The sequence below is a fragment of the Onychostoma macrolepis genome, chromosome 22 (assembly GCF_012432095.1).
Source record: "Onychostoma macrolepis isolate SWU-2019 chromosome 22, ASM1243209v1, whole genome shotgun sequence".
Lineage (NCBI taxonomy): Eukaryota > Metazoa > Chordata > Actinopteri > Cypriniformes > Cyprinidae > Onychostoma > Onychostoma macrolepis.
In genome coordinates this window covers 19,830,513-19,846,877 of record NC_081176.1, presented here as the reverse complement: position 1 = coordinate 19,846,877, position 16,365 = coordinate 19,830,513, and the positions used below count along the sequence as shown (strand labels likewise).

Genomic DNA, 16,365 nt, shown 5'->3' with positions numbered 1-16,365 from the left:
GGTGTATAAAGGTTTTAGAGCAACATATGCTCCCCTCCAGACAACGTGTATTTCAGGGAAGGCCTTGTGTATTTCAGCAGGACAATGCAAAACCACATATTGCAGCTATTACAGCAGCATGGTAGTAGAAGATTCACGTAGTAGAAGAGTCTGGGTGCTGAATTGTCCTACCTGCTGTCCAGATATTTCTCCTATAGAGAACATTTGGCGCATCATTAAACGAAATATATGTCAAAGACGACCACAAACTCTTCAGCAACTGAAAACCTATATCAGGCAAGAATGGGACCAAATTCCAACACCAAAACTCCGGCAACTCATAACCTTGATGTCCAGACGTCTTCAAACTGTTTTGAAAAGGAGAGGAGATGCTACACCATGGTAAACATGCCCCAGTCCCAACTATTTTGAGGCCTGTAGCAGGCATCAAATTTGAAGCTCATTTTGTGCATAAAATTTTACAATTTCTCAGTTTAAACATTTGTTATGTTATGTTCTATTGTGAATAAAATATCGGCTCATGTGATTTGAAATTCTTTTAGTTTTCATTTTATTCAAATTTAAAAAACATCCCAACATTTCTGGAATTCGGGTTGTAATTTAATAGCATTAGCATCTTTCTGACATGATCTTTTTAAGTAGATTCAAGTTTGACTGTGCTACATTTAGAAAGTGGTGATGCTGTAGAAAGGTGTTCATTTTAAAATCTTGTGATCTTTTAAATTCAATACATTTTCTTTACAGTATCTTGTCCAGTACTTTGCATTGCAAGTTTATTATCATAGTTTTTTTTTCCAGGTTAGTTCTAGCAGTGATAAAGTGCACTTTGTGGCCAGCTACTGCACAAATACTCAAGTAGATTTTAAACACAAAAAATTGACATTCTCATTAGACTTGTGTGAAAGGGTTACACTTGATTCTTTATTTTAAACCTTCACATTTAATGTCACATACATTCTGATTGGTGTAAAACTACAACCAAACATAAATGATAGAACTTGCATTGAACCAGACAACTAAATGAGTTTATCGAGCTTGCCCTTCCATGTTTCATATTGCTGCTGAGTAGGTGATTTAATCGTGTGATTAATCCATGGAAGGTAGTGGGAAATATGAGTGTACACTGCGAGGTAGCTTGCATTCGCCTTGTCTTTGGAAAATGACACAATTCCCTGTGCAACACCTCCACAAACAAGTGGACCCCCGGAGTCTCCCTGTAGATTATATAATTTGATAATTAGTATATCGCAATGACACTGATACACCATAGATAATAATTGAAATTAATAATTGAAATACCCGTGCTGGTCCAGTTGATCCCTCAGTGCACAGAGTATCAGCCGTGCCACAGTTTTCAGAGTCTATCAGAGTCACGTTTGCTTCTTTGAGCACATTTGAAGGAGACTCGTGATGGTATTTCTTCCAGCCCCAACCCATGACCATGCAGTCCTTTGAGATTGCTTCATTCTTAGTTTTTGGAAAAGTAATAGTACTCACAGTTTTGCTCAAAGTTGCTGGGGATTTGAGCTGAAAGAGAAGATGAAGAGTTCTTGCTTTAGTCATTAACCACTACATTTCATTCAGTGTTTTTAAAGATATTAAAGATGATGAATTTACTGCAAGTTAAGCTGCATGAGCAAAAATATATTCTGCAAATGTCAACCATTTCCTATCATGAAATACATATTTTTTTGTGTGTTTTTTAGGCATGATACGAATGAAATGGTTTAATCTTGTATATTACCTTCAGAAGCATGATGTCATGGCCTGTACTGTTCATATTGAATTCTGAATGTGGAAAGGGCTCTACCTCTACACCGTCAGGTAAATGTTTGGTGTCATTGACCCCCAAGTAGACCATAGGATGACTAAAAAAAATTGAATAATAAAAATAAATAAATGGATATCATACAGGCCAGAGTTACAAAATTCTTGATATATATTTTCAATACAAAGACATGACTGCTACTTTGGATGTCAAAAATTTAAAAGACTCTTAAACGGGAACAGTTTCTGCAAATCTCATATTAATCTTGAGTACCTATAGAGTAGTATTGCATCCTTCATATCTCCAAAGTGTCTTTAGTTTTATAAGATTTATAAAAGACAGATAAAGCTTCACGCTGTGGGCGGAGCTAAAGAGTCACGAGCACACGCAGCTTTTAAGCAGCGATCTTCTATTTGTGACATCAGTATAAATAAAACAGGAACAGAAACTTTATTGACATATATTTTATTTAATTTGTTGATAAAAATTTCATCATTGAAATGCCGGGAACAAACAAACACTTGCACAACTCTGTTGCTGCCCCAGAGAAACAACCTATGTCATCCACTAGAACGCCACTCTCTCGTGAACGTGCGTATGATAGTTAATTTAAAAATTGTTTAATATATGGTTATTTTTCTTATAAATATGCATCGATTCACTTCAGAAGGTCATTATCATCTCCCTGGAGACACATGGAGTACTTTTTATGACGGGTTTATGCACTTTTATTGGACATCCATCCAACTTTATCTTAAACCCCATTCACTGCCATTATAAAGCTTGGAAGAGCCAGGACATTTTTTAATATAACTCTGATCGTATTTGTATGAAAGAAGAAAGTCATATACACCTAGGGCCCTATTATAAACCCGGCGCAATGCGGCGCCAGGCGCCGTTTCAGGCTAGTTTCAGCCCGACGCAGTGATCATTTTCACGTCCTGTGCCACATTGTTTAAATAGCAAATGCATTTGCGCCCATTTGTGCGCCCATGGGCGTGCTGGTCTGAAAACGAGGTGTGTTCAGGCGCATTGTTGGAGCGTTGCTATTTTGAGGCAACTGAAATAGACCATGCCAGTGACCAACTAAAACCTGGTCTGAGGGTGAGTAAATCATGGGGTAACTTTCATTTTTGGGTGAACTATCCCTTTACCGCTGGGTTCTTTGGGAAGCTGAACAAGGTTATTTTTCCCTCACAACCAAAAACACACTTTTACAGTGTACAGTGTATTTGGCACAGTAATACTCCGCAATATTTCCACCTCGTTTTTTGAAACTTTGATCATGTTTAGCATGAGAATCCAACTCTTTAACAGTGTAAATAAGTCAGAATGAAATAACATTAGACCTCCCCTTTGTGACGACCCCTGCTGTTGCTTTTGGAGAGTTGCTTTTTGGTACCTGAGCCCACTAATTGCCTCAATTAGCAGTCAATTGGAAACTCCTGTGACCATGCCTTAGACGCTGCTTAAGAGAACACCAACTGAGCCAGGAGGGAGAGACTTGGAGAGAGACTTGTTTGGACTTTGTGTTGGACGTTGTTTATGCATTTATTTTGTTACTTTCTGCACTTACATTTTATCTTCAACATTATATTACACTTTCAACCATGCATCTTGCTTTACACACTGACTTAACTGATGACTACAGGGATACTGTTATTCTCTTTAATTACTTTCATTATATTTAATGTTGTTTGATTTTCAGTTAAATAAACATTACTTTTGAGCTTATACTTTGGTTTACGTGTGTCCCTTGTTTTTGTTGCTTCCCTTGAGCCAAGGGTCGTAACACCTTTAATGTTCAGCAATATTATCAATATGACTGCACTGATACCAACAGATGAGAACAAAACTTAATTAAACTGGATAATGACACTATTGTTCTCTGTTGAGCTGCTTTATAGACAAAGTCCCTATAAGGCAAGTCATTTCACTCAGCGGCCATCTTTGAAATGCCACTCGGGCATGCAAGTGCAGCTCCTGCAGCTCTTTGAATGGGGAAACATTAAATTCTCCAAATCTGTTTGCCAAGCTTACGATTAAATTTTAAATATTTCAACTCAAATCAGCCTGTCAGGCTTTATTTTGCGATAACAACCGGCTAGATGTACATTATCCCTTACATCGCAACATCAACCCTGTTATTAAACTGTAACTTTAACTGTAACTCGTTTCAAAATAGAATAACTCTACGCTGTTATTGAACTGAACTGCACCAACACCAAATTGACTTGAGCTGAAAAATTACATTATTGTGTTTTTAGAGCTTCCCACAGCAGAATTTGAATTGTCTCCATAACTGGATTTGATTGCTACAGAAATGATGAAAGTTGTAGACAATGAGTGCCTGCATTTTGTCAGTTTGTATACCCTTTCTGATTCATTGTTTATTTTCTGACTGAAAATTTAAAATATTATATTTTCACCTACCGTTGTGGGCAGTGGGCAGCGGTCATCACAAAATCCTCTCTTACCAAAAAACCACCACATGTTTGTTTTGATACCTTGTCACGAATGTAGACCATGTAGGGTCGACTGTGGGGAACAGAGTCTATACCACCAACAATGCCATCCTGCATGGAGAAACCTAAAAAAGAGATTAGTTATATGAAACTATTTGACAGTGTTCTGAGACATATTCTGTAAAAAAAAAAAAAAAAAGACTGCTGCCACGATTAGTTATCACAACTTAGTTGTTTAGTTAACTCTAGTTAAGTTGGATATTTAAGTTATCACAACATTTAAAAAAAATAAAGTTTAATTTAACTAATTACAGCAACTTTTTGGGTTTTTTACAGTGAGACTGTTGTAATTAACAGCAACAATGCCATCCTGCATGGAGAAACCTAAAAAAAAAAACAGTTTAGTCCTATTAAATTATTCAGAGGAAGCATATTCTGAGAAACAGCCTGTTTTAATTACTAAATTAGACTGGATGTGAATACCTGGGGTGCAGGAACGCAGCAGTAGCAGACAAGTGACATGCCAAAGGATGCTCATTGTAGACACCTCAGTTACAATCAATGTGCACCACAGAGATGTTGGGCTCTGCTTTTATAGAGAGATTCAAGGAACTCACACCCAGAAGATAACAGCAGAAGCTGTAGCATGCTCTGCATCCGGATCAGTTTCACATTTAAAGGAGGTGTTGATCACAGGTCAGTGATTATCATCAGCTTTTATTGTTACACAACTCGTACTTTTGTGATCAGAGAGTGCACACTAGGGACTTGATGGTTGCGAGAATTTCATTATCTGTAATGTTTGCAATTTCTGGTACCTTGACTACCATAATTCATGGCCATTTTTATACAGTTTTATACAGTTGTGGTCCAAATTTTACATACACTTTCCAGCATCTGCAAAAAGTTAATTATTTTACCAAAATAAATACAAAATCCATAATATTTTTTTTTATTTTAGTTTACATCCATCTTTTCACACTGAGGACAACTGAGGGACTCGTACGCAACTACAGAAGCTTCAATGCTCACTGATGCTCCAAAAAGAAACACAATGCATTAAGAGATTTGAACAGAATGAAGATGTGTAAAATTTTCTTATTTTGCCTAAATATCTTTTTTTTTTTTTTTTTTCATTTAGTTCTGCACTTCACAAGCTACAGAAGATACTTACATGTTTCCCAGAGGACAAAATAAGTTCAGTTTACCCTGATCTTCAAATTCCAAAAGTTTTCACCTCTAGGCTATTAATGTATCGTGTTTCCTTCTGGAGCGTCATTGAGTGCTTGAACTTTTTGTAATAGTTGTAATAATATTCCCTCAGTTGTCCTCAGTGTGAAATGATGCATCTCAAAAGAATACAGTCATTAGTGGAAAGGGTTCAAATATGCAAAAGATCCTGGAATACCAAAGAATCTGTGAGAAAAAGTATTTTTCTGAAGAAAAAATGAAAACAGCTGTATATCATCCAGGTAACAACACAGTATTAAGAATCAAGTGTATGTAAACTTTTGCACGGGGTAATTTTGATAAATTATTTATTTTATCTTGTAAACATATTTTATGTGAAATATCTATTTTTATTTCATTTTTATCTAATTTTATGTGGTCAGTACTAAATAAAAAATAGCATGCATTTTTTATGATCCCTCTTATTTTTGGTAAAATAATTAACATTTTGCAGATACTGCAAGTTGTATGTAAAATTTTGGCAACAACTGTAGTTGCCACTTTATCAGGTACAACTTTTACACCTTTGTCCCGAGAACAACCTGATTTCTTTGTGGCATAGATTTAGTAAGGGGCTGGAAAGTCTGGTCTCTGTTGAGATGGTAGCATGACACAATTTCTGCAGATTTATTAGCTGCACATTCATGATGTCAATCTGCCCTTTCTCCACATCCCAAAGGTGCTCTTTTGAGATCTGGAGACTGTGGAAGTCGTCTGAGTACACTGAACCTCTCAAGTGTGCGTGCATGTTTGTATGCACTAAATGTTCTCTGTGCTTCCTTGTTGCTCATGACTTGTTTAAGTGTCTTCATCTCTTGTGGTGGTAGAGACACTCTGACATTTAACCTCTTTGTGTTACTGAGTTGGAGTAAAATTAAGTTGTAACAGCCCCTCTTTCAAAGATGGTTGATTTATCATTGTTTAGTCAAGAAGTGTTTATATAGCATCTTATTTTGGAAAAATAAAAATAAAATATTTGCTTGATTTTTTCCCCTCCATCTTTTGTAAAGTATAAAACACCATTTCATTTTTCAGACTGATGGGGCGTGTTGCATTTAAAAAGTAGAGGAGCGAGTTACCTTTGATGAAATTACTTTATTTTCATTGCAAAGATAAAAGGCATGCATTTACTTTTTGAATCAAATCACTTACTATTAGTTTGATGTTGGTAATGGCCAGATGTTCTGTTATGCATGATGGAATATTTGGAAAATTGAGACCTTTTGTGTAGCTAGCTTCTTGAGTAGCATTAATTGGCTATTTTGTTTCAGATGTATGGTTTTTATTCTCAGTGTCTAAGACCTTTTTTTAGAGCAATCAATCTGATGTCTAGATTCTAGATGTCTAGTTTGATTGTGCTATATTTTGCTGGAAGTGGTGATTCTGTAGAAAGGTGTTCATTTTAAAATCTTGTGAATTCCATACATTTTCTTTACAGTATTTCGTCCAGTACTTTGCATTGCAAGTTTATTAGCATAGGGTTTTTTTCCCAGGTTAGTTCTAGTAGTGATACAGTGCACTTTGTAGCCAGCTACTGCACAAATACTCAAGAAGATTTTAGCCACAGAAAATGACATCGTTATTAGACTTGTGTGAAAGGGTGGCACATGAGCCTTTATTTTAAACTCGCACATTTAATGTCATATTGGTATAAAACTAAACCCAAACATAAATGATAGAACTTGCATTGAACCAGACAACTAAATGAGTTTATCCAGCTTGCCCTTCCATGTTTCATATTGCTGCTGAGGTGGTTTAACCCATTTAATCCCAAATTTTTCCCAGACATGAAAATATCTAAATGTGTCATTAGTAACGCTTTGAAATAATCAATAACTATTTTTGAAATTGTTTTGGAAAAGTGTGTGAAAAATTGTGTTTTATTCTCGGTCACAATTGTGGGATATGGTGAGTACTGAAATCACATATTTCTGCAGTCATAAAAATTGTTATATATCTTAGCCCAGCTATTTTAAACTGTTTGATCACATTCTAGGGTTACTATTGTCCATAAAAAAAACTTTATGCTAGGAACACTGAGATAAAAAACAAAAAAATTCAACCATCACCGCATTTCAAAATTGTTACTTTTTTGTAAAATATAACATAAAATTTTCATATCAATGCTACAAGTATTACAACATCATTATTGTAAATTTTTTGTAACATTTGAATTTTTAATTTAGTGCAATATTTTGTCATTGCAACATTTTATTGTCATTTTCACTAGCAACTGCAATTGGATTTGTATTGTATACCTAAGTTCACTGTTATCCCACCGGTCACTATTGTGACCATCAACATGTTTACTCACTCTATGACCACACTCAACAAAACAAAATATATGTGAATGCATATATTAATACTAGACAGCCTAAAGATAATGTGTACCAAAAATCTTGGTCATATCTTTGTTAACATACTTTACTAGCCTTTCGTTTTGGAGCTTTGATGCAGTTATCATCTTCTCAAGGTGCAAACAGGAAATAGACTGCTCTGGTGATGTGGCAATTTGCACTAATCATGTGAAACTGCACATTCCCTTTCAGTCGGTTATGTTCGACGTACGTCGGAACTGACCAACGAATTGGGGATCGCTTTGGGAGACCAATCTACTTAGAGTGTAAGAAAAACGAGCCAATACACATTGGCTTGCGATAATTGCGTTGCATATTTGCTTTTCGCTTCGGAGCCGAACACATGTGTTGTTCCTGCGTGTGTGTTTCTTTCTTCTTTGGAAGTGGTGGATGACGAGCTGCTCGTTTGGGAAGGAGCCTCTGCGTGTCTGCTGCGGGTGTGACGGCGCTGACAGTGTTGGTCGTGATCTCACGAGAGAGCAAAAACAGCTGTTCTCACAGCTCGTGGAGAGTTGTGCCTTCAATGAGAGAGTGAGTGCTCACAATAGGCTTGCACTATTGTACTGTTGTGTAGCCGCGGCCATTTCCCTGTGCGTTTCAGCACCAGTAGAGAGCAAATTCCTAAAAAAGCACACACGGTTTGACCCTGCGTCTTTTTCAAGATGTCATTCAGATCGTGTGCTACTGGATGCGGTCACTACCTGGCCTCCAGTGATGGTCATGTTTACTGCTTCACGTGAGGGCCTCGCACACGCTGAGGTGGCACTCATGGATGGTACATGTTCTGACTGCGGGAACATGACCATCTCAGAGTTAAGGTCGAGACTCCCGTATCTTGAGGAGACTGGAGCCCCTTCGTATATTCCCCGATCTAGTCCTTCTTCTGGGCCAGCTCAGAAGAAGCCTACTTCGGTTAATAACCTAGGTGACCTGAGGGTTACAGTGAGGAATACCCCGCTGAGTCAACCTCCTCGGGCTCCTCACTCCTCCATGACACTGCAACCAGTGGAGCTTCCAAGAGGGTGTGCTGATCCGCCTCGTGCAGTACCAGTCGTCACTTTTAGGGCTCCCCCGGAGGACCAGAGGTTGATCGCTGCATCGGAGGGTGAGCATATGTCGTCCGAGGTTGAAGATTCGGCTGTGCTGCCCCCTTCAGGTATGGCAGCGTTGCCCGAGTCCGACCCAGAGATGGCTGCTATGCTTTCCTGGGCCAACGCGAGCGTCGGGCTCAAGTGGAACCCTCCACCGTGTCCTGAGCCCTTGCGGCTGGACGATTGGTTACTTGGGGTGGCCCGTGCTGGTTCTCAGCGCTCCGCCCCAGTACCTTTCTTTCCGGAAGTTAATGAGGAGGTGACTAAATCGTGGACGGCACCTTTTTCTGCCCCGAAGCCGGTCTGGTCCTTCTTCCTCCCTCACTACCCTCGATGGTGGAGCGGCTAAGGGGTACATGGAGCTCCCCCCATTGGAGCGGTCTGTGGCGATGAAACTGTGTCCCAAGACCGCTATCTCTTGGAGGGGTAATCCGTAATCTGTCCCTGTCGCCTCGCGTCTTTACGAAAGTCGCGGAGGCAGCCATTGTTCCACTCAGAGAACACGGCGTTCGCATTCTCAACTATCTCGACGACTGGCTGATACTGGCACAGTCTCGGGACCAGTTGTGCGAACACAGGGACATGGTGCTCTGTCACCTCAGCCTGTTTGGACTTCGGGTCAACTGGGAAAAGAGCAAACTCTCCCCTGTGCAGAGGATCTCTTTACTCGGTATGGAGTTGGACTCGGTCAACCGGACAGCGCAACTCACAGAGGAGTGCGTCCAGTCAGTGTTGAACTGCCTGAATTCGAGGCAGAACAGCGGCCCCACTGAAACTTTTTCAGAGGCTCCTGGGGCATATGGCATCCACAGCTGCAGTAACGCCGCTCGGGTCGCTTCATATGAGGCCGCTTCAGCACTGGCTTCAGGGCCGAGTCACAAGATGGGCATGGCAGAGCGGCACGCGCCATCACCCTGTACTGTCGCCAAACCTTCAGCCCGTGGTCAGACCCTTTGTTTCTATGGGCAGGAGTCCCCCTAGAAGAAGTGTCCAGGCATGCTGTGGTATTCATGGATGCCTCTGCCACGGGCTGGGGGGGCCACATACAACGGGCATGCAGTGTCGGGTCTGTGGACGGGGCCTCAACTGCATTGGCACATCAACTGCCTCAAGTTGCTAGCAGTACGTCTTGTGCTGGGCCGCCTCAAAGGGCTGCTACGTGGCAAGCACGTGCTGATCCGTATGGACAGTACTGCGACCATTGGGGGGGGCCTTCGCAAATATGCGTTTCCCCCAGTGAGCCTTCTCGCACAGACCCTGTGCAAAGTCAGGAAGGACGAGGAGCAGGTCCTGTTAGTTGCGCCATACTGGCTGTCTCCAAGCAGAGGTTAGCCCACTGGATAGTGGATGCTATTGTTTTGGTGGACCAATCCCAAGACGTGCCTTGCCTGTTCGGGTTGCGAGCGCACTCAACTAGAAGTGTTGCTTCCTCCAAGGCGCCTCACTAACAGATATTTGTAGAGCTGCGGGCTGGGTGACACCTAACACGATCGCTAGATTCTATAGCCTGCGTGTAGAGCCGGTGTCTTCCCGTGTACTCGCCCCCAGTGGCCATGAGGCCATTCTAAGTGTCGACTTGCAACGCCACTCCCACCTGCTGGGCTGGATACGTGCGTCTTTTGCTAACCCTGTGAGTTCCTCCGTCACCCCCGGGCTTACACTCGTATGCTTGTGGAACCTGTGTTAGGCTGGGTGTCCATATGTAGCGGTCCCAGCAGTGATCCCATATGCATATTCTTCCACGGAAGGCTACCCAGTCCGGCTAGCCTGTGTCTTTCGTCTCTGCTGGTGTTCTTTCCCCCTAGAACTAGGCTGGAACCACTCCAGAGACTTCTATATGTTATACTACCCTGTTGGCTAGTCCATATGTGTACCGCCACATTTTACCTTCCTACGGGCAGGATGTGGCCTCCGCAGCGTCCCCTTCTCTTTTAGGGCACGCTTTCTCAGCGTTATCCAATAGTCACACTGAGTGGGTCTTGTGGAACAGCAGTGACTGACCTTCTCTGCTTAGAGCCCTGACTCCCGCTCCAACAAGTTGGGGGTGGTCCAGGAGTCTCGAGCAGAGCGCTGGAAGGGCCAGCGACAGTGGAGTGTTGGTAGTGTTGTTCCGACGTACGTTGAACTTGACTGACTGAAAGGGAACATCTCGGTTACGTATGTAACCATCATTCCCTGAAGGAGGGAACGGAAACGTACATCCTGTCACCACAGTCGTTGTACCTCCGCTGTACGGCCAAGTCACTAGCTCAGCTCCTCAGCGGAAAAGCAAATATGCGACGCACAGGTGCAATTATTGCCAATGTGCATTGGCTCGTTTTTCTTACACTCGAAGTAGATTGGTCTCCCAAAGCGATCCCCAATTTGTCGGTCAGTTCCGACGTACGTCTCCGTTCCCTCCTTCAGGGAACGAGGGTTACATACGTAACCGAGACGTATTTAATTGAGACCCTTTATTTTTTCAATATTTGCAGGAAGTTCGCCCACTGACAAAGAAATGACCAGCCTATCATTTTAATGGTAGGTTTATTTGAACAGTGAGAGACAGAATAACAACAACAAAAAATCCAGAAAAATGCGTTTTAAAAAAAAAAAGTAATACATTGATTTGCATTTTAATGAGTCAAATAAGTATTTGACCCCTTCACCAAACATGACTTAGTACTTGGTGACAAATCCCTTGTTGGCAATCACAGAGGTCAGACGTTTCTTGTAGTTGGCCACCAGGTTTGCACACATCTTAGGAGGGATTTTGTCCCACTCCTCTTTGCAGATCCTCTCCAAGTCATTAAGGTTTCGAGGTTGATGTTTGGCAACTCGAACCTTCAGCTCCTTCCACAGATTTTCTATGGGATTAAGGTCTGGAGACTGGCTAGGCCACTCCAGGACCTTAATGTGTTTCTTCTTGAGCCACTCCTTTGTTGCCTTGGCCGTGTGTTTTGGGTCATTGTCATGCTGGAGTATCCATCCATGACCAATTTTCAATGCCCTGGCTGGCTTCAATGCCCTGGCCCTGACGGTACAGTTCTGGGCTGATTCCTCACCGTTCTCATGATCATTGAAACTCCACGATGTGAGATCTTGCATGGAGCCCCAGACCAAGGGAGATTGACAGTTGTTTTGTGTTCCTCCCATTTGCGAATAATCGTACCAACTGTTCTCACCTTCTCACCAAGCTGCTTGGCGATGGTCTTGTAGCCCATTCCAGCCTTGTGTAGGTCTACAATCTTGTCCCTGACATTCTTGACAGCTCTTTGGTCTTGGCCATGGTGGAGAGTTTGGAATCTGATTGATTGATTGCTTCTGTGGACAGGTTGTCTTTTATACAGGTAACAAGCTAAGATTAGGAGCACTCCCTTTAAGATCCTTACCTGTATAAAAGACACCTGGGAGCCAGAAATCAAATGATAGGGGATCAAATACTTATTTCACTCATTAAAATGCAAATCAATTTATAACTTTTTTGAAATGCGTTTTTCTGGATTTTTTGTTGTTGTTTTTGTTGTTGTTATTCTGTCTCTCACTGTTCAAATAAACCTACCATTAAAATTATAGACTGATCATTTCTTTGTCAGTGGGCAAATGTACAAAATCAGCAGGGGATCAAATAATTTTTTTCCCCATTGTATGTAGCAAAAGTATATTCTGGAAATGTCAACCATTTCTTATGAAGAAAGATATTTTTTTCTATCATCTTTAGAAGCATGATGTCATGGTCTATTCTCTTCATTTTGGATGTGGATATGGATCTACCTCTACACCGTCAGGTAAACCGTTGGTGTCATCAACCCCCAAATAGACCACAAGATGACTAAAGATGAAAAAAATGCATATTACAGATATCATAGAGGAGAGATTCACATAATTACTCATAATATTTATATATTTACAGTAAAAAAATGAAATGGCCACTTTGGATGTCAAAATTCACGTTTTTCCCCAGTTTTTAAGTACCTGCACTAAGTCAGTATAACCTTTTTGATAAAAGTATCAAATATGATAATTTCACTTACCTTTGTATGCAGTGGGCCGCAGTCATCACAAAATCCTTTCTTACCAAAAAAACCACCACATGATTGTTTTGATACCTTGTCACGAATGTAGACCATGTAGGGTCGACTGTGAGGAACAGAGACTTTACCACCAACAATGCCATCCTGCATGGAGAAACCTAAAAAAGACTTTAGTCCTATGAAACTATTCAGAAGAAGCATATTCTGAGAAACAGCCTGTTGTAATTACTAAAGTAGACTGGATGTGAATATGTGAGGTGCAGGAACGCAGTAGTAGCAGACACGTGACATGCCAAAGGATGCTCATTGTAGACAGCTCAATTACACTCAGTGTGCATCAAAGAGATGTTGGGTTCTGCTTTTATAGAGACATTTAAGGGACCCAAAGCCGGAAGGAGTTTCACTGATCTGACAGCATTTCAGTTAGAGACTGTTAAAGGTCGTTAGAGTTGATCACAGGTCAGTGATTATCATCAGCTTTAATTTTTGTAATTTTTCTTTAAATTTTTTTATTTTATTTATTTTTTCATAACTGAACCGAATGACCTTGAACCCCTAACACCAAATCACCTTCTGCAGTTGATATCTAAACCCCTCTTTCCACCTGGACTTTTCAGTAAGGATGACTTGTATATTAGGAAGCGATGGAAATAGGGTGACCATACGGACCATTTTTACGGGACGTGTCCTTGCCAGGATTTCTGTATTGCCTAAAATATCCAGGTTTTGGCTGTTTGCACTTTGCAGATCGATAGTTGTATGACATTCACGAGAGCTAAGAGAGCAGAGCAGATGGCTCCTTATGCTTTCGAATCGCTCTTGCGGTTCTTTTGTGTCATTCAGTGATCGGTGCGCAGCGTCGCTTCAAGTCAAACGAACAAACAAACACGTGCGCATATTTGCATCGCTTTGATCGTTCTCTGTAGATCTCACCTTCTCACGCGCCACGATTGGTCGAAAGTGTACAATACCTGCATGTTATTGGTCAAACTACTTTGGATGTTTTAGGCAATATTAAAATCCTGGCCAGGTCGTGTCCCGTATAAATGGCACATATGGCCACCCTAGATGGATACAAGTGCAATACCTTGCAGACCTTTTCTGGCAAAGATGGACCACTGAATATCTTTCTTTGACGCAGCAATGGCAAAAGTGGACTAATACCAAGAGAAACTTCAAGGTTAATGACATAGTAGTCATCATAGACAATACAGCACCAAGAAACTCGTGGCCTTTAGGTCGCGTGGTAAAGACATACATATCCTTACATACATGGACTTTTCAATCTTACACCACATATACACTCATGACATGGTCTGTGGGGGTGATTCATGGGAATTGTATAGAAAAATATATGACAATGTACTGACATTGATGAATGGAATGCAATGTGATTGATCTGATGAATGCAATATGAAATGACATTTGGTTTGATATATTGAACATATGGCAAGATTGTATCTAGTTATGTGTTTTGGCTCCATTGAATATTTCGTGTTTGGTAATTGTTCAGCCTTAATAACAAGCGGGGGCCAGGATGTAGGAGCCATATTTAAATTTTTATTAAGTCTGATTTATTTATTTTGTATTTCAAACATTATGATTTAAGTATATGAGGAAACTTTATGTTTAATTCTTGGACTAACCTGTCATGTGAATTTAGTTGCTCCTCCTCCTTACGCGACACAATGGCGCGAAAGTGCATTTCATAATAGTCAAGCAGCATTGTTTGGCAGGACAGAGTTACAGGGTGGAGAGCAACAGTTTCTTCAATCACATGCAATGGTACCGCATTTCATGTTCTTGGAAGTTTTATTTTGTAATCTTGTTTGGAAATTGTTTGGAGATTGTGATTAATAAACCACAGGGTTTTGTTGTGACAACCACATCTCTGTGCATGCTTTATGGACTCCTCCGCAAACCTCAAGGGGCTAAAGAAAGTTTTTGAAGATTAGCCATTATAACTGTAGTGATAATATCAGACATTACACACTAGGGGCTTTATAGCTGCAAGAATTTAATTATATGTAATGTTAGCAACTTCTGGTACCTTGACTACCATAATTCACGGTAGTTTTTTATACATAATTGCCACTTGATCAGGTACAACTTTTACAAACCCCATTTTGTCCCAAGAACCCAAGTCCTCGCAGAAGTGGAGATTACAGGTGTCAGTTGGAGTGAAGTTGTCAAGAGAAGCAGACAGTCAAAGCTCAACATGGCTGACGTCAGCCTTGGGTGTGTTATAGATGCACTTGTTCAGAGGGGTTTGCCCAAGTTGTGTCATCTACAACATCCACAGTTGTTTGGTTTCATTGAGGTACAGCTCTGAACATCACGTGTGTCCCACAGACCTCTGTTCACTCATAAAAATAAAGGTGCTTGAAATGTTCTCCACAGTGATGCCATATAAAGAACCATTTTTGGTTCCACAAAGAACCATCTCTTTCTTACTTTTTTATAATCTGAAGAACCTTCTTTCACCACAAAGAACCTTTTGTGAAACAGAAAGGTTCTTCAGATGTTAAAGGTTCTTATGGAACCATTTAAACAAAAAAAGCTTCTTCTATGGCATGGTGAAGCAATCAGAACAACATGAGTGTTGTTCTGGTGGTTTGAAAAGCCCCAATATTGCTTCAAGATCTTAGCTGCTAATTTGTGTTCTAGCCAATAGTAGAACATAACAGAAGCCCAAACCCATTTCACACACATAATCTGCAGCAACTCCAACAGTTAATGTCTTGTGAGCCATATGTTGGGGAGTCTTTACCATCAGTCTACAACTAACGAGGCTGCTCAGATAAAAGGTAAAACATTTGAAAAACAGGAAAATACATTTAGCAGAATAATCCACCAGAAAATTTGACTATGACCTAGAAAACTGAGAATCTTCACAATCATATTTTATGCATCAAGTCGCCACATTGAATTCAAAGTTTGCATTGTAATACGACCACTGTGATAAAATGGTACAATAAAGTGAAGTTACATAAACTCAAGGACATTTACCTGTGCAAATAAATATGCCAACAACAATATGTTCAGCAAAAAACTGTGCTAGTGGGTTGGCAGCATATACGTGATCATCCTTCAAGTATGCTTGTTTAAAAATAATTGTTCAGCTGCAGAGTTCATTGGGCCAGAGGTTTTGTAGCTCCTTGTAGAGTCCTCTAAAACAGGAAATCCATTTTCATGGCTTTCATTACACGTCTTTGATGGATGTAGTAAAATGCACATTCGACAAAAACGCTGTTTTGAATACTCGGATATTAGCGATGCGGTCACATAGTTCCTAAAGGCTGTAATGCTATATGCTTGTGTTAGCCATGCAAATACGCCAAGCAGTAGCACAGGAATGCCCATTAAGAAACTTCCTACGTCTAGACTGAGGTATGTTCTTCTCATACCTGAACCACAAGACGTTATTATAATTATTGTGAA

The 16,365-nt window shown here is 40.5% G+C and overlaps 1 protein-coding gene across 2 annotated transcripts; it reads right to left on the bottom strand.

Moving 5' to 3' along the window:
- Positions 1 to 890: 890 nt before the first annotated feature.
- si:ch211-212d10.1 (mast cell protease 2) lies at positions 891 to 4,870 on the bottom strand. 2 transcript variants are annotated; one of them, XM_058761116.1, is made up of 6 exons: positions 4,717 to 4,785; positions 4,568 to 4,617; positions 4,202 to 4,358; positions 1,745 to 1,868; positions 1,300 to 1,527; positions 891 to 1,214 (listed from the first exon to the last, which is right to left on the bottom strand). In XM_058761116.1, the coding sequence occupies exons 3-6, from the start codon at positions 4,348 to 4,350 to the stop codon at positions 1,017 to 1,019; spliced, it is 699 nt and encodes a 232-aa protein (XP_058617099.1). In that variant the 5' UTR covers positions 4,351 to 4,358; positions 4,568 to 4,617; positions 4,717 to 4,785; the 3' UTR covers positions 891 to 1,016. The 2 variants fall into 2 exon arrangements, with proteins under 2 accessions (XP_058617099.1, XP_058617098.1); XM_058761115.1 differs by lacking the exon at positions 4,568 to 4,617 and having other exon boundaries at positions 4,717 to 4,870.
- Positions 4,871 to 16,365: the final 11,495 nt, after the last annotated feature.